The sequence below is a fragment of the Castor canadensis genome, chromosome X (genome assembly GCF_047511655.1).
Source record: "Castor canadensis chromosome X, mCasCan1.hap1v2, whole genome shotgun sequence".
Lineage (NCBI taxonomy): Eukaryota > Metazoa > Chordata > Mammalia > Rodentia > Castoridae > Castor > Castor canadensis.
In genome coordinates, this window is record NC_133405.1 from 96673351 (window position 1) to 96699227 (window position 25877).

At 33.3% G+C, this 25877-nt stretch overlaps 1 protein-coding gene across 1 annotated transcript in view; it reads left to right on the top strand.

Moving 5' to 3' along the window:
• LOC141419910 (lysine-specific demethylase 6A-like) overlaps window positions 1–20020 on the top strand; it is a 78375-nt gene extending 58355 nt beyond the window's left edge. Inside the window, 3 exon segments of the mRNA XM_074064214.1 lie at window positions 12721–12847; window positions 17584–17754; window positions 18762–20020. Of these exon segments, the coding sequence (XP_073920315.1) occupies window positions 12721–12847; window positions 17584–17754; window positions 18762–18791 (328 nt within the window). The 3' untranslated portion in view covers window positions 18792–20020.
• Window positions 20021–25877: the final 5857 nt, after the last annotated feature.

A 25877-nucleotide genomic window follows, 5' to 3' on the forward strand; every position in this document is an offset into this window, starting at 1 on the left:
GCTTATTAATATACCATTTTCTTTCCTTTATTGTTGTGCCAGGTGAGGGTACATTGTGGGATTTATAAAGGGTCCTACAATATTATCAACTATATCATACCTGAATTCACCCCCTCTGTCACTTCTCCTGTATTCTCCTCTTCCTGCTTCCCCCCCATTGCTGGATTTATATGCATTCTACATACACTGCTGTCCCTTTCCCTGCCACCTGCCTCTCCTACCTTCTGGGCAGGACCTGTTCCTGACTATTGTTGTCTGATTTTGCAGAAAAGAAAAGATAAAAAGAAAAACATGACATTTTTGTTTGAGATCAAGATATCTATACAGGGAGTATCCTTGTGCTATTTCCATGTATATATGTGTTATACCCCCAATTGATTCATTTCCTCTAATTATCTACATTCTACTTTAGTCCCTTTGTTATGATGGGTTGAGCCGGTTTAAGATTTCTGTATTTATTCTTGTATAGAGAGTATATCACCCATATACTATTTCTTAGTTTCCTTCTTTTGTCCTACCCCTCTTTTGTGATCTGCCCTTAGTGTGACCAGTGTTTTATAATATTGCTCTATTTGTATTAAGTCTGTGTTCCACATTTGAGAGAGAACATGCAGCTTAAGCCTTCTGAGTATGGCTAACTTCATTTTTAGGATGATGTTCTCCAGTTCCATCCTTTTACCTGTGAGTGACAAAATTTCATTTTTCTTTGTGGCTGAGTAAAATTCCATTTGTATATAAACACTACATTTTCTTAATCCTTTTGTCAGTTGTGGGGCGTGTTAGGTGTTTCCATAGCTTAGTTATTTATAGTGCTGTAGTAAATATGGATGTGCAGGTGTTTCTGTTGTAAATTGACTTACATTACTTTGGATATATCCCTAGGCGTGATCTTGCTGAAGGGTATGGTAGATCTATTTTTACTATTTTAAGGAGCCTCTATAATGTTTTCTTTCTTTTTATTGTTTTATTATTCATAGGTGCATATAAGGCTTGGGTCATTTCTCCCCCCTGCCCCAACCCCCTCCCTTACCACCCACTCCACCCTCTCCTTCTGCCCCCCACCCCTTCCAAATCCGGCAGAAACTATTTTGCCCTTATCTCTAATTTTGTTGAAAAGAGAGTATAAGCAATAATAGGAAGGAACAAGGGTTTTTGCTGGTTGAGATAAGGATAGCTATACAGGGAGTTGACTCACATTAATTTCCTATGCGTGTGTGTTACCTTCTAGGTTAATTCTTTTTGATCTAACCTTTTCTCTAGTTCCTGGTCCCCTTTTCCTATTGGCCTCAGTTGCTTTTAAGGTATCTGCTTTAGTTTCTCTGCATTAAGGGCAACAAATGCTAGCTAATTTTTTCCATAGTGGTTTTACAAATGTACACTTCTACCAGCAGTGTTTGAGGGTTCCTTTTCCCTGCAACCTCACCAACAGTTTGTTGTTGGTGGTGTTCTTGATAGTACCCATTGTAACAGAGTGAGGTAGAATCTTAATGTTGTTTGGATTTGCATTTCCTTTAAGGCCAGTGATACTGAGCATTTTTTCATGTGGTTTTGGCCATGAAAACTTTTTCTTTTTTTGAAAAAGTTTTGTTTAGTTCAGTTGCCCATTTGTTTATCTGTTCATTGAGGTTTGAGGAATTTAGTTTTTTGAGCTCCCTGTATATTCTGGTTATCAGTCCCTTGTCTGACATATAGCTAGCAAAGAATTTCTCCCATTCTGTGGGTGGCCTCTTCAATTTAGAAACCACTTTTTTTGTTGTGCAGAAGCCTTTTAATTTCCTGTTAATCCCTTGTCTTTGTTGCTGAGTTCTGCTGAGGAAGTCACTGCTTATGCCTCTTGCTTCCAGTGTTTTTACTCTTTTTTTTGTACTGGCTTCAAGGTTTCAGTTCTTATATTAAGGTCCTTAATCCAGTTTTTTTGATACTTGTACAGGGCAACAAACATGGATCTACTTTCAATTTTTTTTGCAGGCAGATATTCAGTTTTCCCAGTAACATTTGTTGAAGAGGCTGTCTTTTCTCTATTATCTATTTTTGGTGCCTTTGTCAAAAATTAAGTGGGTGTAACTGCATAGGTTCATATTCAGGTCCTCAGTTCTGTTCCACTGGTCTTCATATCTGTTTTTGAATGGGTACCATGCTGTTTTTATTGCTATGGCTCTGTAGTATAGTTTGAATTTGTAAGTCCACCTTTCCAGATCACTGCTCATAGACCCTGCCTGGGGGAGATGCACAATTGTGTACCACCTAGGTGACCAGCCTGTGACTACAGAGCTATCATACTATTTTCAAAATAATACCAATGCTTATTTGAGTTTCTGTGTCTTTTTTGTTTGTTTGTTTGTTTCAGTTCAGGATCTCACTATTGCTAGACAGGTGCTCTTATATTGCTTAAGCCCACTCCTCCAGTGATTTGAGTTTCTGCTGTCAGTTGTAATGTCTCCTTTTCCCATCTACAAGCCATCACCGAGGCTTGTATCTCCTTTTAGGTCTGCCTGATTATGATTTTCCCATTTATTTATTTATTTGGGCTCTTTGTGTCTCTCTTGGTGCCCATCTCTGACTTTTTGTCATTAGTCTAGCTAATCCTTTTATCGATTTTATTTCTGTCATTTAAGAACCAACTGTAAAAATGATACTTGTTGATGCTATTCCAGGAATCAGGGAAGAGGGGGATAAAGGAGAACCATGGAGAGGATGAATTCAAGTATGTGTTTGACACATGGTAAGAACCTTTGTAAATGCCACACTGTATCCCACCCAGCATAACAATAAAGGAAGAAAAAAAAATAGAACCACCTTTCTGTTTCATTAATTCTTTATATTATTCTTTTAGTTTGTATTTCATCTGTTTCTTCTCTGATCTTAATTGATTTCTTTTCCTTCTGCTAGTTTTATATTTTGTTCTTGTTTAGCTAGGCCATTGAAATGAATCATTTGATCTTTGTGTGTGTGTGTGTGTGTGTGTGTGTGATTAGGGCTTGAATTCAGGGCCTACAACTTGAGCCACTCCACCAACCCTTTTTTTGTGAAAGATTTTTGTCAAGATAGGGCCTTGTGGTAAACTGTCTGCCTGGGCTAGCTTTGAATGGCGATCCTCCTGAGTAGCTAGGATTAAAGGCATCAGCACATGCACGTGGCTTGATCATTCATTTGATATATTCCTATTTATTGGTTTCAGGTACTTACTACTTTAAACTTTGCTATTAATACTCTTTTGCTCATAGATTGTTGCATGTTGTATTTCCATTTTATTTAATTCAAGATAGTTTAAAATTTCACTTCTGATTTCTTAAATGATCATTGTTTGTTAAAAAGTATGTTGTTCTACTCCTATGTTTATATATAATTTTAATACTTTCTGTTGCTGTTGATTTTTTAATTTCATTATGATCAGGAAAGACACGCTATTATTTCATTTTTCAAAATTTATTAATCCTGTTTCCATTACCTAATGTATGGTCTATTCTAGAAAAAATGTGCAGATATATGGAATGTCTTTAAATGGCTGTTAAGTCCATTTGACATAGAATATAATTTAACTCTAATGTTTCTTTTTAAATTTTTTCTTGGATGGATGGATGATGTACTTTGTAAGGAGCCTGAGGTCACTCCTAATTATTTAAAGTTGTTGCTAATTATTGTACTGGGGCTTGTATTTTCTCCCTTTAGGTCTGCCTAGGTATGCTTTATAAATTTCAATGCTATAGATTTGTAATTGTTATGTGTTCTTGTTGAATTGATTTCTCTGCCATAGACTGATCTTCTTTTTCTGTTCTTAGTATTTTTATCTTTAGGTCCATTTTGCCATAGATAAGTATAGCTTCTGCTGCTTAGGTTATGTTTCCTTTTACTTGGATTGTAATTTTTAATCCTTCAGTTTCAGTGAGAGTCACCACATATGAAGTTATAGGCAGCACATTGACAGATTTTTTTTAATCTTTTCATTCTTTCTTTTGCTTTTGTTCTCGTGTTTTTAAATTTTTTTTTATGGCAGTACTGGGGTTTGAACTTAGGGATTTGTGCTTTAGTGTTTGAATCACATCTCCAGCCCTAGATGTGTCTCAGTTGGAGAAGGAAGGTCATTTACAACAGTTTTTATTCAAAAATTTTGGACTTACTCCTTTCATTTTTTTAAAAAAAATGTATTTGTTATGAATATTCTTTGGAAATCTATTCTTTCAGTGAAATTAAGTTTTTCTTCTGCTCTCGTGATGGTAGCTATCTTTCCTCTGCTTCTAGGTGTAGGATTCCATTTAATATGTTTTTTTGAGGTCAGTATAGTGACTTTGAACTCTCTTACTTTATGATTATACTGGAAGGTCTTTATTTCATTTCTTCTTCAATTATGAATCAGAGCCTTGTAATATAGATTATCAGTTACTTTCTTTCAGGATACATTATTCTCTGTACTCCTGCCTAAAGGTTTATATTGAGAAGTCTACAGTTAGTCTAATGTATTTTTCTTTCAGTGTGTATTGGTGCTTCTTTTCTTGCAGATGTTAAATTTCTTTGTCCTGTCTATACTTCTTTAATTTAACATCTGTTGATTTTACCAATTGGTGTTTTTCCCTGTGACATTTCCTTACATGTATATATCGTACTCCCTTCTTTCCTATCTTGCTGTCCTTTTCCTATCCCCTTCCCAACCTCTCCATTCTATGCTCCCCTTTTTAGTCCCTAATAATCCCTTATATACTTTCAGGTCTTTTTTGTTGTTGTTGTTAAAGAGAGAACACATGCAATATTTGTCCTTCTAATGACTTATTTTACTTAACATGATGTACTTCAGTTCTACCCATTTTCCTTGTAATGACAGAATTTCATGCTTCATTGCTGAATAATACTTCATTGTGAATTATAAAATATTGTCTTTATCTACATTTTGACTATCATAAATAGTTCCATATTAAACATGGATATGCACTTGTCTCTTTTGTATGTTGACTTTTTTTGTTTATTTGGTGGTTCTATTCTTAGTATGTTGAGGAAACTCAATACTGTTCTGTACACTGGATGTACGAAATTATACTTTCACCAGTGTATATAATGTTTACCTTTCCTCCAAATCCATACCAACATTAGTTTTTTTCACTTTGTTGTTTTGTTTTCTGATAATTACAATTTTAAGTGGGAATGTAGTTTTGATTTGTATTTACCTGAAGGTTAAGAGTATTGACTATTTTTCAAATATATTTATTGACCTTTTGTATTAGTCCTTTAACAAATGTCTACTCAGATCATTTGTCCCCCTTTTTAATTGAATCAGGTTTTTGAGTTCTTCATATGTTCTATATGTTTATCCTCTGCCAGATGAATAGCAGCAAAGATTTTCTCCCATTATGTACCTTTTCTTTTTAATTCTATGGATTGTTACTTTTCCTGTGCAGGACATGTGTCTGTTTTTGTTTCCTTTGCTTTTGGAGTCCTATTCAGAACTATTCTACTCTCCTTTTTTTGCCATATCTTAAATTGTCTTCAATCCAGTTTTTAGTACAAGGGAGAGAGAGGTAAACCTTCAAATCTCCTGGATGTATATCCAGTTTTTCCAGTATATTTTGTCAAATAGTCTATATAACTTTGTCAAAACTCAGCTGTAAATGTGTGGATTTATTTCTGTGTTCTGTATTCTATTCCATTGGCCTCAAGTTTTTTTTTGTTTGTTTGTTTTTTAATACCAATACCACAAATTTGGTTACTGGGTTCAGTAATACATTTTGAAGTCAGGTGTGATTATTTTGCTCAAAATTCTTCTGTCTACCAAGGATATTTTTTGCTTCTATGTGAAATTTAGAACTGTTTCCCTAGTTCTATGAAGATTTCATTGTTATTTGAATGGGGATTGCATTGAATTTGTAGACCACTTTGGGGAGTGCAGACATCTTCTAACAAATTCAGTCTTTTAATCCATGAATATGGGAAGTCTTTCCAAACCGATTTTTCTCAATTTTACTATTCAGTGTTTTGCAAATTTCATTGTATCTTGGTCTTTAATTAAGTTTATTCCTACGTTTTGCAAATGTGTGCACATGTGCACATGTGACTGCCTGTTGTGAATGGAGTTGCTATCTTGATTTTTTAACAAATTCATTATTAATATATGGAAAAGCTGCTGATTTTCTATGCTTTTTTGTTCTGCTACTTTATAAATGCTTTTGAAGTTATAGTGAAGTGTTTGGATTTTTCTATAGGAAATTATCCCCCTACCCTATTTATATGCCTTTTATTCCTCTTGACCAATTGTTCTGCCAGATTTATAGTACTGTTGAATAAGAGTTACGAGAGTAGATGCTCTTGTCTTATTCCTGGTCTTACAGGAAATGCATTCAGTTTTTCTTCATTCAGTATGATTTTAGGTTTGGTTTTATTATAATAGTCTTTATTTTGTTGAGGGAAATTCTTTATTTTCTGAACTTTTTCACATTTTTATCATAAAGAGATGTTGAATTATATGAAGTACTTTTTGCATCAGTTCCTATCACTATGTGATTTTTTTTTAATCCTTCATTCTGTTGATGTGCTGTAGTTTGTTTATTCATTTGCCTATGTTGAGTCATTCTTGTATCCCTAGGATTGAATCAACTTAATTATGGTATATGATCTTTTTGATATGCTGTTGTATTTGTATTTTGTGGAGGTATTTTGTGTATATTCATCAAGGATATTGGCCTGCATTTATCTATTTTTGTTGTGTCCTCAGTAGGTTATGATAAGAGGGTAATGCTAGCCTGACAGAATGAGGTTAGAAGGTTTCCCTCTCTTTCAGTCATTCAGTATCACTTGGGAAGGATTGGTGTTCTTTAAAACTGTGGTAAAATTGAGGAATCAAACCATCTTGTCCTGTGTTTTCTTTATATTTTCTATGAACCAGTTCTATTTCATTGATTATATGTATTGTTTCTTTGTACTCTATTTTATTTATTTCTGCTCTGATCATTTATTACTTGTTTCCTTCTAATTCTTTCTGGTTTTTTTTTTTGTGGTTCTGGAACTTGAACTCAGAGTCTATACCTTGAATCACTCTACCAGTCCTTTTTTATGAAGGGTTTTTTCCAGATAGGGTCTTGTGAACTATCTGTCCTAACTGTCCCCCTTTAGTACTTCTCTCACTGTATACCACAGGTTTTGGTATGTTGTGTTTTCATTTTTAGTTAACACAAGGAAGTTTTAGATTCCCTTGGGATTTCCTCTATAGCCTTTCATTCAAAAGTATGTACTCTAATCTCCATGTATTGGTGGAATTTCTTTGAGTGACCATACAGGGGTTTGAACTCAGAGCCTTGACACTTAACCATAACACAAGCTGTTTTTGCTTTTATTTTTATTTTTTTCAAGTGGAGTCTCATATTTTTGCCCAGACCAGCCTTAGACTATCATCCTACTAATACCTATGCTGGTCTTACAGGTGTGAACCACCAAACCCAGCTTATTTGTTCACATGGAGTTTTTACTAACTCTTTTTCTTGAACTGGGGCCCTTCTTAGTAGCTGGGATTTTAGCCATGAGACACCATTCCTTGCCTCATACTTATATAATTTCTAAAGTTTCCCTTGCTGTTGATCTCTAGCTTCATTCTGTTTTGATGAGAAAACACAAGATGTGGTATCAATTTTCAGGAAAATTGTTATGATTTATGGCCTAATGTGTGGTTTATTCTAGAGAAAGTTCCATGTACTAATGAAAAGAATGTATAGTCTGTACTATTGGATGGAATAGTCTATGTATGTCTGTTTCTTCCATTTAGTCTTTAGTGTAGTTTTACTATGCTGTTTCTTTGTTTTATGTTTTGGCCTGGATCATCATTTATTCACCCACTATCACTGTATTAGAGCTGTCTTTCCTTTTAGGTGTAACAGTGTTTCATAAAATTGAGTGCTGTTATATTTAGTGCATATCATGTTACAAACATTACATCTCTTTTAGGAATTGATCCCTTGATCATAATGTAATAACCTTATTTGTCTCTGTTGTCATTGATTTATGCAAAACTAAATAACTAAGAACAAATCAACCAGTGGTTCAAGAACCATAAAGCCATGACACACAGGTTTTTTTTTATGCAACAGTACAGAGTGTAAACTGTTAAATGATTTAATTCTAGGAGAAGCCAGAATGACCAAACCCTAGACAGACTAGTAATTTTCAATTAGGTAATAGCCAACAAAATTTATGACCTTGAATTCATTTAATAGTTACAAGTTTAGGTACTGGTTCTAAATTGTTTCAGATAAATATTACTGGATATTAAGGAGAAGAATAGGTTCTGATTTATATTTTTAAAACATGAATCTGTAACTTCATGGAGAATATATTGCAGGCTGAAGATTAGAAGAAGTAAAGTAAATACCATAATTTAAACTAACCTCAGTTTAGTTACTAGTGTGGAAGTTGAGTGAGCAATCATAGTATCAGCTATTATGAAAATAGATCACTTAGTACTATCCATATATTCACTGGTTAAATAAGAAAAAAGAAATCAAGAAAAGATAGTTTTTATCTTCTTTTGTTCCTACCTTGTGTTCATTATTTGGAAACAGTTCTCATTCTTTTGTCTTCCTAGATATCTTCCACATTTTTTTTTCCATACAGGGGTTTGAACTCAGGGCCTACACCTTGAGCCACCCCACCAGCCCTTTTTTGTGATGAGTTTTTTCAAGATGGGGTCTCTTGAACTGTTTGCCTGAGCCCACTTCAAACTGTGATCCTCCTGATCTCTGCTCCTGAGTAGTTAGCATTACAGGTGTGAGCCACCAGCACTTGGCTCTTTCTGCTTCTTAATGTTCGAAATCTGGGCACAAATTGTTGTCTTTCATAATATAGTATATTCTAAATATCTGTGACTCAATTTAAAATGTATTGTCTTTTCTCTTTGAATAGTTTTATTTGCATAAGTTCATTTTACAAAGGTATTTTATTGTGATATTTTACAACTTGCAAGCTGACTCCATCTATTGTTACTCTCTCTTAAATTTTCTTAAATACTTTCCCACCTTTCTCCCCTTTTTTCTTTTTTTAAAGTTTTTGGTGGGCTTCATTGTGCTACTTTCATGCATATATATATAAATATATATATATATATATATATATATAAAATGTGCTTCCATAATATTATTACCTGTCACCTCCTCCTTCCTACCCCCGCCAAACAGTCCTCCTTTTACAATTTTCTAATCTCCCTTTTGATTTCTTCTTTTTTAAGCACGTTTACTTTCCGTTTTTCTGTACATTTTCCAGTTTTATTTCTAGTTTAATTTCTTTCTCACCAGAAAAGATCTTTTCATGATTTGAAATTTTAAAACTGTGCCCTAATTTGTGGTCTGTTCTCTCTATATAAGTAAAAACACATATACTTTGATGTTGTGTGGAGAGAACTTTTAGGTTTAGTTCATAGCATTATTCAAGTTATTTGCTGCTTTGTGGATCTGTCAAGTAGATCTATCTACTCTTAAACGCATACACCAGTCACCAATTCTTATGTAAGAAATTTGTTTCTCCAATTCTGTCAGTAATTTCTGTGTACACTTAGTATTTCAGTAGTAAAGTGCCATATGGTCATACTTGTTATGTCTTATGATATTGTTTAATTTTTAATTTTTCATCAAGTTGGGTAGGCAGCAGTATTCAGACATTTGGTTAAACATTATCGTACATGTTTTTTGTGAAAGTATTTTTAAAATTAGATTAACATTAAATCAGAAGAATTTGAGCAAAGCAATTGTTACCCTTAAAACTTATGGTTTGGAAAGCTGATCCTCAATGCAACACTGTTGAGAAGGAGAACTTTTTAGGGTGAATAAAAATCCTCTTAAATGAATTTTTGTTATTTTTGAGTGAGTGAGTTTGTTATCACAAGAATTATAAAAGTACGTTGACACTAACCCACCTCCCTGCATGTACATATGCTTTTTTTGACATTCTGACTTTTTGGTGTGCAGTGAAACATGAGAAATAAATTTCTATAAATGACCCAGTCTTTAGTGTTTTGGTATGCTAGTGCAAATGTACTAAGACAGATTTGCTACAGGATAAGTAAAGTGTGACTGTAAAAAAAATCAAAATATGGAAGTAGTTTTGGAAATAAATAATGGGCATGAGGTTAGAAGAATTTGGAGGAACAGAGTATGGAATACCTGTATTGCCATGAATACAGCATTAAGGGCAGTTCTGTTAAGAGCTCAGAAGAGAACTTAAAAATAGCCTAAATGGTCATTATTTATATGATCAATAAAAGACAATTCTAATGAGATCTTGGATAGAAATGAGAATACATATTGGAAACTAGAGTGAAAGCCATTCTTGTTATAAACTGTTAAAGAACTTGGGTGAATTATGTATAAGAGGGATAAACTAGGGTATCTGCTGAATGGATATATTGAATTAGCTGAATTGCTACTGTTAACTGCAGTGTAGTAATATGTAAGAGGAGAGAAATGTCTTAAATATGGAATTTGTTATTAGAAAGGATAGAAGGATTTGGGAAAATAGCAGTTTGACCATATAAAGAATATAATAGAATGTTTGTGTCCTTGTCCAGTTTTGGAAGGAATGTGATACTGGTTTCATAGACTGTGCTTGGTGTACTGTTTGTTCCCTTTCTATATCATGAAAAATTTTGAAGAGTATTGGCATTAGTTTGTTTTTTTTTTCCAAAGTCTGGTAGAATTCAGCAGTGAATCCATTGGGTCCTGGACTTTTTTTTTTGTTGTTGGGGAGACTCTTCAATCTCATAATATTCTTGGGTTTTTGTGGGGGCCTACTAGGACTTGAACTTAAGGAATTGTGCTCGCTTGGCAGGCACACACTGTATCACTTGAGCCTCTCTGCCAGCCTAATTTTTTTGTGATGGGTATTTTTGAGGTAGAGACTTGCAAACTGTTTGTCCCGGATTTCATTGGTATTTATTGTGATAACCTATTTTTCATCTGTCCAGTGGTGAAATCATGTAGGAAAAGAGAGGAAAAATACCAGTAGGTATTAAAGATCTAGTATGATTTGTACGTTTTGATGTGATTTGATTTTTCCTTTTTTGCCTCTCCAGGCACCTCTTTCAAACAGTACAACACTTTGTCTTAAAATCCAAATGTAGACAAAGGCTTGACTTTGTTTCTTACTAAGCAATGACAACCAACTAAAGTACCTTTTTTTTTGTCAGTAGTATGGAATAAGCTCAGGCTCTCACATTCATTAGGTAAGCACTGTACCACTTGAGTCACAGTCCATTATGTTTTAGTTTATTTTTTTAGGTAGGGTCTCATACTTTTGCTCCAGGAGGGATGTCTATCTGTTTCCTGCATAGCTGGAGGCCACCACCAAGTCCAGCCTTCAAAGTGATATTCTTAAGAAATTTGTCATGCTACTTTACATTTTTTCCACTTTTACTTATTTTAAATAAGTTGACAAATTCCTGTATGTTTTATTTTGCTCCATGGTTATTTATGTGAATTATGGTTTTAAAAATTAAGTGATTGTTAACTTGCCAAGTTACACATAGGAAGTTACACATAAACTGAGGAAATTAAATCTATTGTTTGTCATGTTGTAATATTTACCTAGTTGTTTTTTTATTAAGTATTTAACTAGGTCCTACATCAGTTACAAAACAGTTTGGCTTTTATGAAGCGTCTGAGAAAGAAAGATAATAAACATAACAGGAAAGAAAGATAATTTTATATACTGATAATGTGATACCAATTCTTTCAAATAGTAGGTATATAATACTAATAATTTTAAATCAATATCAATATAGAGGATAATTAAGCTACAGTTTTATTTAAATCCAGAATCTCAGGAGATTTTATGTTCAAAAATATTGTTGACAGTATTTTTGTTAATCCAATTCATGCTTTTTCAAGGTAATTGTAGAGCTGTAAAGTGCCATATAAATCTTCAAGGTTAGCTTCATTTTGAGATATTTAGAGTCACAGAAACTAAGCAGTGATAGCAAATTATATGAAAATCAGCACTATTTGTGAGAATTCATTATATTGTTAGCACTAGAATTATATATATGAATAGTACAAATTATAAGAAAAGCTTTAATATAAATTACAGATTCTGTTATACTACTTCCAAATTGGACAAACAGTATCATTTTTTCATTTTGTGCTATAGGCAAACCAGTTTTATATCTTGTAATCTCCAAATCTGTAAATAATTTTCTGTTAGGATATAATCAGTTATATAAATTGATTGTTTATGAGTTTAAACACTGTTTATGAGTGTTTAGATAGCCTTCTTTCTGTAATCATAATAATCAAGTTGGAGGTCAGGCCCTTTATGTAAAAAATGAAGCAGGTGACTCAGAAAAGTTCTCTTATTTGCCATATTAGAACAAAATTAAGAATGTGTTTTTCAGCTGGAAGTGTGGCTCAAGTGGTAGAGTGTCTGCCTAGCAAGCATGAAACCCTGAGTTCAAACCCTAGTACCACAAAAAAAAAAAAAGTATCTTTCATTAAGGGTGAGTGGGTAAGTTTATTGTAGATTAAGATCATAGTATTTTTATATTTGAATGTTAGTTATTTTCAACTTTAAATGCTTTAATATTCTCAGTGTTAGGCCTGTTACCCATGAAAAATTGATAAAAAATAAAAGTTACGAGGTGAATTGACTTTAGAACTTAGACTCTCGGTCAGTTTATAATTATGCATTATTTTATTTAACTGGTATATGGATTTTTAAAAACATTCAGTATTTACTTGCTGTCACTATTTTTCCCCTCACTAGGTATTGCCTTCTGAAAATTCTAAAGCAATGTCAGGCATTGAGAGAAGCACTTGTTGCATCAGGAAAAGAGGTTATATGGCATGGGAGAACAAATGACAAGCCAGCACCTTACTGTAACATTTGTGAGGTAAGTAACTATTTTTAAGGATAGTTGTTTTGTTTTGTATTCTCTTAAGTTTCTAAGTTTTTGCTATCTCTTTCAATTGTAATTTACACATATCTTTATTAAAATCAACTATTACAGCTATATGTTAAATTCTCTTCTGAAGGAGCCCAGCCCCAGTGGCTCTTTCCTGTAATCCTAGCTACTTGGGAGGCGGAGATAGGGAGGATTGTGGTTTGAAGCCAGCCTAGGAAATGGTTCCAGAGACCCCATTTTCAAAATAACCAGAGCAAAGTAAACTGAAGGTGTGATTCAAGCTGTAGGGCACCTGTTTTGTAGGCATGAAGGCCTGAATTCAACCCCCAGTTCCACAAAAAAAAATAGATTTTTCTTCTGAAGGTAAAATATTTTACTAATTATATATGAATCTAGGAATTTCTCCTACAGAGGCTCCATGTAGTTAGTCCTTAGCAGATGATAATTTTCTCAGATTTTAAACTAGTCACAATCCATTTAAAAACATAAATGCCAATAAACTGGTAGCAATCCACATAGATTTGTATCAAGTCCTTTTAATACATTTCATAATATACTAGGTAAGCATCCCTAATGTGAAATATGAAATGTTCCAAATAGCAGAATTTTTTGAGTGCTGTCATGGCACAAGTAGAAAATCCCATACCTGACCTTATGTGAAATGTTTTAGTCAAAATAGCAGCAGGGACTTGAGGATGTGGTTTAGAAGTATAGCATCTGCCTAGCATGTATGAGGTCCTAGGATCAGCCTCCAGCATGCCAAACTAGAACAAAATAACAACAGTAATAATAATAATAAACAGTGTACAGACTGTGTATATAATGTATATCTGAACATAAATGAATTCTGTATTTAGACTTGGCTCACATTCCCAAGGTATGTATCATTATGTATATGCAAGTATTAAAAAAATCCCAAACATTTCTATCCCAGGCAAGAGATATTTAATTACATTTGTTCATTTTTTTTCTTGTGGCTAAGACCTGTGAGAGTGTAAATATAGAAGATGTAGTACTTTCTTTGGAGGAATTTATATTCTACTTAGAGAAGACAAATTGTAATTATCTGGGTGTGATGCAAATAACTTAGATGACTATGAAGCTGGATATACATACAAACTATTATATATTAAGAAATGATTTTTATAATACTTGCATAAAAACACACAAACTTACTGACATTGAGTTTAATTCCCTAGACAAAATTAGCTGAAATAGGAGATTTGTAGAACATCATTAGGCCTGGGAAATAATTTGCTATCCAATTTCCACTAACTTCTAATAGTAAATTCTGCTACATTTTCTACTGTTTTATTTTGTTTTGGGTGCTGAGAAGAAACCCCAGGCTTTGCACATGGTTGGCAAGCACTACACCCAATCTGAGATAGATTGCCCACATAGCTACAGCCATCTGACTTTAACAAAGGTGCCAAAAGATAGTCTGTTAACAAAATGGTGTTAGGAAAACTGGATATCCACATGTAGAAGACTGAAAGTGGACCCTGGTCTTTTACCTTATATAGCAATCAATTTCAAATGGATCAAATATCTTAATGTAAGACATGAAACATTCAGGCTACCAAAAGAAACAGAGAAAACCTTTAAAGATAGAGAGACACATAATGCCTTTCTGAATAGAACTTCAGTACTTAGAATATAAAAACAAGAATTAAAATATGGGATTGCATCAAATTAAAAAACCAAAAACATCAAAAGAAAACTGAAAGAACAAGAGATAAATCTTTCCCTGTTAATTATCAAATAAAGTACTAATATCTACAATATATAAAGAGCTCAAAAAATTGAACAACAAAAATAAATCTAATTAATTGAACAGTATTCTAAAGAAGTACAATGGCTAACAAATACATAAAGAGATGTTCAGCATCCTTTGCCATAAAGGAAATACATGTTACAGGAATGTCATGTTATCATTGACATTCTTCTCAGGCCAGTTAGAATAGCTGTCATTAAGAAAACAAACAACTGGAGGGTGCTGGTGGCTCACGCCCATAATCCTAGCTACTTGGAGGCTAAGATCAAGAGAATCATGGATTAAGGCCAGCCTGGGCAAATACTTCATGAGACTTCATCTCCAATATGGCTAGACCAAAACATGATAAGGGAAGAGCACACAAGGGAGGTATGGGGATAGGTAAGAAACCCACAACAGGATAGTATTTGAGGTCCTCACTGCAGAGGAACTAATACAGAAACCTTAAAGCGACAGAGGTCAATATGAGAAGGGGATCAGGAACTAGTGAAAAGGTCAGTTTGAGATGCATCAACTTGGGATGTAACACACTTGTGTATCGAAGCAATGCTAAGAATCTTTCTGTATAGCTATCCTTATCTCAACTAGCATAAACACACTTTGTATTTCTTATTATTGCTTATCTCTTTTCCAACAAAATTAGAGATAAGGGCAGAACAGGTTCTGCCTAGAAGCAAGGGGGGGTTGGGGGAGAGGGAGGGCACGGGGAGCAGGGGGGGAGAAATGGCCTAAACAATGTATACACATATGAATAAATGAATAAAAAAATATGGCTGGACCAAAATGGACTGGAGATGTGACTCAAGTGGTAGAGTACCTATTCTGCAAGCTAGTACCCCTGAGTTCAAACTCTGGTCTCCCCTCACACCCCCCAAAAAAAAATCCAACAAATACTGGCAAGCATGCCAGCTAGGAGGATTCATTTATTAGAGTTCTCCACAGTACAGCCACTAAAAAGCTAAAAATAGAATTACCACAGATCCTGCTTATACCACTCCTGGGCATGTATCCTCTCTGGATACATGGAATGTAAGTAAATACAGTCAAGATACTGCACACCGATGTTTATAGCACCACTGCTCTTGATAGCCAAAATAGGCACTTAGCCTATGTGACCATCAACCAATGAAAAGATAAGGAAAATGTGGGATAAATATACAATGGAATATTATTCACCAATCCATAGGAAGGAGGATGGAACTAGAGATCATCAGACTAAGTGAAATAAACCAGACTGAGAAAGACAAATATCACATGTTCTGTCTCATATGTTCAGGGGTAGATTTTGATAGTGTGGGGGAGGGCAGGGGAAAGGAGAGAATGAAGGTAGGGTAAATATAGTCAAAGTATTTTATAGTACTATGAAATAAATTAAAATTAGTTTTAAAAGGGAGGAGAGAGTATAGAGTGGGAAAGAATAGAAGAGGGTGAATTTGATCAAGGTGTATGTATCAAATGAAATACGTTATACAAATAACATATGCTAGTTAAAAAAGGAAACAGAACAGGAAGAAGTTAAGATGTGTGAATGAAGTGCTGGGCACCAGTGGCTCACGCGTGCAATCCTAGATACTCAGAGATCAGGAAGATTGCGGTTTGAAGCCAGCTGAGGCAAATTGTTCATGAGACCCTATCGCGATAAAAAACCCCATCACAGAAAAGGGTTGATGGAGTGGCTCAAGTTGTATGCTCTAAGTTCAAACACATTATCACTGGGGGAAAAAAAAAGAAGAAAATAAAAGTATGAAACAATTAAAATAAACAAGGCAGTTGATTGAATGGGCTAGAGATTTTCAATTCTTTTTAACTCAGGCTTGTATAATATTGTTATAGTCTATTTATACACCCCAGAATTTTACAACATTTGTTGAAAGATGTTTTAAGGTGATGCAATATTACTGGAGAAGTCAAACAGAGATAGTAGGAACTCTATTGAGAAATGGAAGACAGTCTAAACAATGAAGTTCTTTAAATCTGAGATAAGCTAATCCATTGACTATTTTTACCTTGCATAAAATAGAGTATCTGGACATGAGTTAAAATAGATCCATGTTCATGTTTTGGTTCAGAAAAATTAACATCTATCTTTTTAGTATTTGAACAACTTGTTTCCCATAGTATTATTCGTTATTTTAGCTGAGCCTTTACAATTCATGAGTTTTTTGTGTAAGATGTAAATGTTATCTCTTATTATGTTAATACTCATAAAGTATACCTTGTACTTTTCATTAATATGTGAAGCAGAGACCTGAATACTGTTTGTTACTCACCTATAAGTTTTCTGATTTTGAGACTTCAGATTATTTTCCTTCAAGTCTTTTCTGTGTTAGGTCTATTTAAACAGAAAACACTATGAAATGCTCCAGAAAAGAAGAAATGAATTATATATATATATATATATACACACACACACACACACACACACACACACACACACACACACACACATATAAACAGTGGGACATTGTATAATTCAGAATAGAGGGAAGATGTTCAAATACAGTATATTAGGAGCACTAAATAGAGAAATAAAAGGCAAATAATGACTGCATTTATTTGCTTATATACTGCTATCTTGGGGTAAAATGAAAATAGGCTGACTTTTTTTTTTCCTGTACTAGGGACCTGGGGTTTCAAGTAGGCCTCATGCTTGCTAGGCAGGTGTTTTTCCATTTGAGCCCCTTCACCAGCTCAAAAATAAGTTTACTTTTATTAAGTTTTGGATTAAGTTTCAGCTAATGGTTGTGATGAGTACTTCGTTATCTAACATTATTCTTTCCTGAGTATGCTACAAAATAAACATGGCATCTCACTCACATGTCTATTTTTTAAAGCATTTGCACCTAAGCAAAAGCTCATTTTCCTGTAAAATAAAATTCTGTGGTTATACTAAAGTGGTACAGAATTCAACTATCTCTATCTCTGTTTTTTTTTCTCTTGTATAAAACAGGTAGAAGTTTTTAATCTGCTTTTTGTCACAAATGAAAGCAATTCTCAAAAAACCTACATAGTACATTGCCAAGATTGTGCGCAAAAAACAAGTGGAAATTTGGAAAATTTTGTGGTGCTAGAACAGTACAAAATGGAGGAGCTGATGCAAGTCTATGACCAGTTTACACTAGTAAGTAAATTTAACATATTAATACATAATTTAGCTGAATTATAAAGCAGTGGTATTTTTTTCTTCTGTTCTTTTTCTGCTGAAAAAATAGGAGTTAAGATATAAAATGTTCCACTGGCTCATATATTTTACCTAAGAAAAATATTCTTCTTTATACTTAGAAGTAGTTTATGAATTTGAAGTTGATATATTACCATTTTTCATTATAATGAGAATGTCCTACATAGAGTTATAATAATTACATTTAAAAGTCTTTTAAAATATCATCATAGATTTTATGTTGTTTGGCCTAAATGATAAAACATTTGGTGACAGGTTACTTAATTCTTCTGTAGTAATTATCCAAATAAAAATGTCTGTGTGAATGTATGTGTGTTCAAATACAATTGTGTTTTCTATGCTAACTTATTTAATGTAGTTTGACTAAATGTTATTATATATAAGGCTCCTGTAAGAATACTTACACTCTTATGGACAGTACAGCTTTTAACTTCAAAGACAAACTTTTAGGGGTAGGATTTACTTTTGGTTTTCCATGATTATATAATGAAAACAGACAATAACTTATGAGCTGTTGATACTACTCTAGGACATTTTATTTTAAATTTAAAGTTTAGTTCCTATTATTTGGTGTTGAATAGTCCTTTTGCTTGAAGAAGACAAAGTTAATATGGATGTGTAAGATACAATGATGCATAAATTAATTACTGGTAAAATTTTTATTGAAGTTTTCAGTAAGACTTTTAAGTATTTGAAGATATTGTCAACTTAATAATATCACAAATGTTTTTGAGTGAGGAAGTAGAGAAAAATGGTGATGGTGGTATTAAGGAGTTTCTCTCATTCTAGTATAGAGTATAAGAACATCTCAGTATGCTATTGAGATTTGATGTTTCTTTCAAAGCCACTTCATAAACATTCTGTATGTTGCATGTAGCTGTGAGCAACAGAAGACTTTTAGAAATTTATGTAACAAAACTATTTACATACCTTATTCTTATTTCTAGGCTTCCTCATTGTCAACTTCCTCATCTTAACCTAGTTCCAGGAACATTGAGAGCTTTCTGCTCTTCAGGAAATATCTGTACCCCTAGTTTTGGAGCTATTTCATAAAACTGCTACGTCTATGCAATTTTCCAAAAATAGAGGGTCAGGTAATTAGACAGGGAGAGCACTGCCTCTATCCAAGACTCACAAAGCTGACTCAATTGTATTTCATGAAATAATAATCATAATATACTTGTGTGTGTATCTGACAGAACTGTCAGCGTTACACAGACTACTGACTTGAAGACTTGTGCATTTCTTATCTAATGGGTCAGTTTTCATTTGTATTTTTCCCCTTCAGAAATTTTTTAAAAACAAATACTGTTTTACCTATTTTTTGTAACATAGTTAATACATTGAAGTCTTTTTTGACCAACATTTTTTTTAATGTGAAAACTAAAATGAGAAAACTTTTTACTGCTTTGTTTTTCTGTATTGTTTTAAGGCCATCATAATTATACTGTGGCTCCAAAATAAAACAAAAAAATTAATAGCCAAGACACAAAGGTAATGGATTGCATATAAAGTAATCTTGATATAGAGTTAAACTATTTATAAATATGTATTTATTGTTTGAAAGTATTTGTGAGTGGAATGTTGTTATTTCTTCCCAGATTTATTTACCATTAAATACTAAGGAGTTCTTGAATTTTAAATAATACTTCTATTACATTTTCTAAGTGTAAATAAAACTGCTTAGCATTGTACAAAAACTTTTATTAAAATTGTTTAATGTTTGATGAGTTTTCACGTTTGAGTTTTGAAAAAGATTTTCTGTAAAGACCCAGTTTTTGTTTTTTCAAATCTGAACAATATGTGCATTTTATATGTGTTTGTGTGTGTATATACATATGTGTAATATATAGAGAAATCTGAATATATAATTGCGTAAAGAAAAAAATTTAAAATTTTTTACGTCTATTATAGTTTTGAGGTGCCTGTTATAAAGTATTGCTTACAAAAAAGTATGCTTATTTTTGAAGTAAATGTCTTTCAGTTTTATTTATTAAGTTGAAATTACTGCAGTGATAGCCAGCAAATCATTGCTGGCAAAATGTATTTTATAATAATAGAAAACAAATAGAAAAAGTTATGATTTTATAGGTAACATATAGATTTGATGAGTGTTGTTTTTCATTGAGTGCTTTTATGGAAAGAGATTTAGAATGATAATTTGTAAGGAACTTATTTTTTAAAGTTCAATGACTTTGAAATTCAATTCTTTGTACAACATGGTAGGGGTGGGAGGTAAAAGTATTAATTTTCTTTATTAGTAGTAAGTTTTAAGAAATGAAGAATTCTATTTCAGATGAACATCTTTTAAAATAATATAGTCTCAGCTTATAATCATAATGCCTGGTTACTTTCTAAAGCCTTTGGCCTAGATTTTCATTTTATCACCTGTTCTCTCTTTTTCCAAGGAAGATTTAGTGAAGGATAATAAAGTACTATCAATGAAATTTTATAAATTTCAGAAGAGACTTTATAATCCTTTTTAGTAAAATCTTGATTATTACATTAAGGAAGAATGTTCCTTTAGAGAATATTGGAATATTTTGGCTTCCTAGAAATAATTTAAGGACTAAGGCTATTGGAGATATTTTATTGTTAGATAATTTTCAAGTATTGCAATCCACTCGTAGTAGTTGTCATGTACATATAATCTCAAAAGGAAATAGTTGCAATTTTTAGTTAAGAAAAAAAAGTACTAGTTATTTTCTGTTCTGCATATTTTAAATGCTAATACTCTTGAGATCTTCTTTTGAATCCTTCTATTCAAAGATCACTGAGTCAAGGGAAACCTTTTCTGAAATAAGAATTTTAAATAATTAGAAAGCAAAGATTTTAGGATACTAACATGAATTTTGCTTAACCTGTTCTGTTTATATTACTAACCCAATATCTTATTTTGTCTCAACTATTTGAAGTTCAAATTAAATGAACTGGAAATAAAAAGCATAGCATCATTAGGAACACAGTTAGATGATTGAAGTCCTCTGTAATGTAATTTCTTTTTATCAATTTATCATCCTTTATAAGGATTGTTTCTTTTACTGTGGCATAGCTAAGATTACTAAGGTAGGCCCTACCCAAGTGCCTTCCAATCAAATAAATTTGCATCAAAGCATGTACTTTTAGAAAAAGGCTGCATTCTACTAATTCTGTTTAACAGCAGATTTTTTTCTAGTATAAAATAGAAACTAAGTAAAGTACGAAACTCAGCCATATTATTTGCTCCTTGCAGTAAGTAAATACATACTTTATTGGATATTAGTTTCCATTTCTGCCAAGATTATTGAGTTCAAAATTCCTATTCTATTTTTTAAAAAAAATTTGGCTTCTGTGTTGTGTTATGTTTGTTTGTTTTGTTTTACATGTTAGAAAGAGGATCTTACTGTATAGCATAAGCTGGCCTAAACTTGCCATGTAGCTTGGTCGTCTAGCCTTTAGCAGCTTCATACGTGTAGGGTTACACTCATGCAACACCTTCACCACCTCATGTTTTTTTTAGTGGTATGGGGATTTGAACTCAGGGTCCACACCTTGAGTCACTCCACCAGCTGTTTTTGTGGTGGGTTCTTTCAAGATAGGATCTTGTGAACTATTTGTCCAGACTGGCTTCAAAACCCGATCCTCCTTATTTCTGCCTCCTGAGTAGCTGAGATTACGGTAGTGAGCCAACAGCATCTGGCTGGCCTCTATGCTTTAATATAAAACCTGCTGCTTTTCTAAAAATTACAAAATACAGCCTTTAAAATATGAGTGTTTGGTCAACTGAATTTTATGATTATATAACTTGAGTTTAACCTAGGTGAAGATTCTATTCTGGTTTTAAATTACCGTGATATGTATTTTGCCAACTCAAGACAATTTCTTAATTAGCTTATCCTAAAACCTATCTCTATCTATATATGTATATAAATATATATACATGTATCTATATGTATGATATGAACTTGCCACCTGTTCTCCATATCCACAGTGATTTTATGGACATTCATGATAGTATATCAAGTAACATAAAGAGTACTTGCATTTCACCCCTATAGAACATGAATAATTGGCATGACAAGGCATTGGGAGAGTTAACAGACAAATAGAGAAGGGATCTGATGGTTTATGCCTTCCTTGTTTATATTAGACTTTCAGATTTTTCTTGAAGATTGTAGTAATATAACTCTTGATTGGTTTTAAGCAAAAGTATATCATGAAATTTCCATATCTTCCTGTTTAACATACTGCATTTTTTCTTTACATGTATGTCAGGGGTATATTTTTAAGGATAAAAGTTCAAGGAAGAATAATGGTTTGGGTTTGCACATTTGTGTTGTGGATTGAAATATAGGCATAGATGTGAGAAGCATTTTAAGTAATAAATTTCACAGATCCCAATAGATGTCCATTATTATTATTGTTGTACTGGGGCTACATTGTGACATTTACCAGTATTTTTATAATATATCATAGTTGAATTCACCCCCTCCATCATACTCCTATAGTCCATCTCCTCACATTCCTGGAATAGATTCAATAGGTCTTATTTTTCATTTTCATATTTGAGTACATAATATTTCTACCATGTTCACCCTCCCACACTCTTTCCTACATTCTCTTCCGCTGCCATCAATCCATACCCGGCCCCGGACAGGACCTCCTTGTTCTCCATTTTTGAAAAAAGACCTTTTTGTTTGTACAAGATAGCTATATAGAGATTGATTGTGACATTTCCATAGATAGATAGATAGATAGACAGACAGATAGAGATATATATACACATGTATACACACACACACACACACACACACACACTCAATTCAGGATAAACCTGAATTGGTTCATCCATAGATAGATAGATAGATAGACAGACAGATAGAGATATATATACACATGTATACACACACACACACACACACACACACACACTCAATTCAGGATAAACCTGAATTGGTTCATCCTTCTGTTTTTCTCCTTTCTACTTTAGCATTTGTTTGAACATTAATTTAAAAAAATCAGCGAACATATCTATATATACATATATGTGTGTGTATGTGTATATATTAGTTTATTTCTAGATTTTCAAGTCAGTTCCATTTCTGTTTCTGTTGCTACCACTTTATCTTGATTATTATAGTTATATAAAAGCCCTTACTATTGGATAAAAAAAATTTGCAGGTTTTTTTTCTTTTTTTTCTTTTGTGTGGGGATTGAATTAGGGCCTTAAGCATCTACCACTGAACTATTCATCCCAGCTCTGTCATCTTTAAATTGTTTTAAAATAAAGGATTTACCTTTTCATGTAAATCCTAGAATTGGCAAGTTTACACAAAACTTTATTGGGATTTTTTTTTATCTTGCAAATCATATATCTGACAGTATTTTAGTATCTATAATAATATGCAGATTACCATATTTGCATTAAGCCTGTAGGTTAATACAATTAAGAAAATTGACATCTTTACTAAATCACAAATCTCAGTCTACCATAATGTTATATATCTCTTTAGTTATTTGTCTTCATTGAATTTTTAAATTAATAATATGTGGATTTAGATCCTATGCAGACATTATGCATATTATAAATAAACATTATGGAGTATTTTGTTTACATTGGAGACATAGTGATATTAAGTTTTTTAGTTTTGATTTCTACTTCATTATTTTTGTTTTTTTTGTTGTGATTGTGGTGGTGGTTTTTTTTTTTTTTTCTTTCTTTCTTGGTTTTCTTGTTGTTTTGGTGGCAGTGGTGCTGGGGTTTGAACTCAAGGTTTTATGCTTGCTAAGCAGGTGCTCAAGTACGATACCCACATTCAGACCTTTTGGCTTTATAATTTTTGAGCCATGTCTTGTATTTTTGCCTAAGCTGCCTTTAACTGTGGTTCTTCTATTGAACTGATGGATATAATAGTGTGCTAGAGAAAACAAGATATTATAGGCTTCAGAAAACAAAACAAAAGTAGTCTGAGGCAGGTAAAAAGAAAGACCCTTAATTTCTAGCTGGGTAGTCTGATAAAATTCTCCCCTCCTTAAGGCTAATCTTCAAAGATAAAGAGAAAGAATTTTCTTTTAATGCAAAAATGCAAACATAAAATTATAATGAGCATTTTTTTAGCAAATATATCATACTTGAATTCACTCCCTCTAATACTCTCTTTCATCCTCCCTTCCCTGATTCCTGAAACAGTTTTAACAGGCATCATTTTTGCATTTACATACATGTGTATATACATTATTTGCACCATATTCATCCTCCTGCTCCTTTCTCCACCACCTCCCCCCTCTCATAGATGCCAACCCCTTCCCTCTCCAGGGAACCTGTTCCATCCTCCTGTTCTCCAATTTGTAAAAAAAAAAATAAGAGAAACATGGAGTTTTGCTAGTTTGATATAAAGATAGCTACACTTCGGGAGGGGGTGGGGGCAGGGGGGAGAAATGAACCAAGCCTTGTATGCACATATGAATAATAAAAGAAAAATGAAAAAAAAATAAAAAATAAAAAATAAATAAAGATAGCTACACAGAGAGTTACCTTATGTTGTTTCCATGCATCTATGTATTATAACCTCAATTGGTTTAGCGCTACCTGACCACTCTTACCTAGCCCCTTTCCCATAGAGGCCCTGGTCAGTTTAAGATTTCTATATTAATTTCTGTACAATGAGCACATTACCTCATTAAGTTTTTGGTTCCCTTCCCTTGTCCTATCCCTCCCATGCACAGCCTCCCTTTAGTGTGATCCATGTCCCATATTATTACTGCATTTGTTTTAGGTTTAGAATCCACATATGAGGGAGAATGTGACTTTTGGCCTTCTAAGTCTGACTAACTTCACTTAAGACAATGTTCTCCAGTTCCATCCATTTATCTACATATGACAAAATTTCATTTTTCTTTGTGGCTGAGTAAAATTCCATTGCATAAAAAGTATCATATTTTCTTGATCCATTCGTCAGTAGTGGGGCATCTTGGTTGTTTTCATAGCTTAGCTATTGTGAATAGAGCTGCAGTAAATTTGGGTGTGCAGTTGCCTTTATAGTAACCTGACTCAACATTCCTTCAGAATGTAACCTGACTCCTACCCACATCCCTAGGAGTTGAATGAATGCTATGGCAGATCTATTTTTAGATTTTTTAAAGGAGCTTTTATATTGTTTTCCATAGTGGTGGTAATAGCTTACATTTCTACCAGCAGTGTATGAGGGTTCCTTTTTTCCCACATCCCCACCAACATTTATTGTTGGTGGTGTTCTTGATGGTGGAATCTTAGTGTGGTTTTGATTTGCATTTCCTTTAAGGCCAGGGATGGTGAACATTTTTTCCCATGTGTTTTTTGGCAATTTGGACTTCTTCCTTTAAAAATGTTTTGTTCAGTTTGGTTGCCTGTTTCTTTATTGGGTAATTGATTTTTGGGGAGTTTAGTTTTTGTAGTTCCCTGTGGAGTCTGGTTATCAGTCCCTTGTCTGATATATAGCTGGAAAAGATTTTTTCCCGTTCTGTTGCTGGTCTCTTCCATTTAGAAACCATTTCTTTTGCTGTGCAGAAGCTTTTTAATTTCATGTAGTCCCATTTGTTAGTCCTTTCTCTTAGTTGCTGAACCACTTGAGTTCTACTGAGGAAGATCTTGTCTCTAGCTATTGCTTTCATTGTATTCCTTGTTCTTTCCTGTACTAACTTCAAGGTTTTGGGTCTTATATTAAGATCTTTAATCCCCTTTGAGTTGGTACTTTTTCAGGGTGAAAGATATGGATCTAGTTTCAGTTTTCTGCAAGCAGATACCCAGTTTTCCCAGCAATATTTGTTGAAGAAGCTATCTTTTCTTCATTGTCAGAAAATTGGGTGGATGAAGCTGCATGGATTCATATCCAGGTTCTCTGTTCTGTTTCTCTGGTCTTCATATATGTTTTTGTGCATGTACCGTGTTGTTCTTATTGCTATGACTCTTAAGTATAGTTTAAATTCAGGCATTGTGATACTCCATGTGTATCACATGTTGCTCTTTTTTGCTCAGTACTTATGTGGTTATTCATGGTCTTTTGTGTTTCCAAATGAACTTTAGGGTTGTTGAATGTCATTGGGAT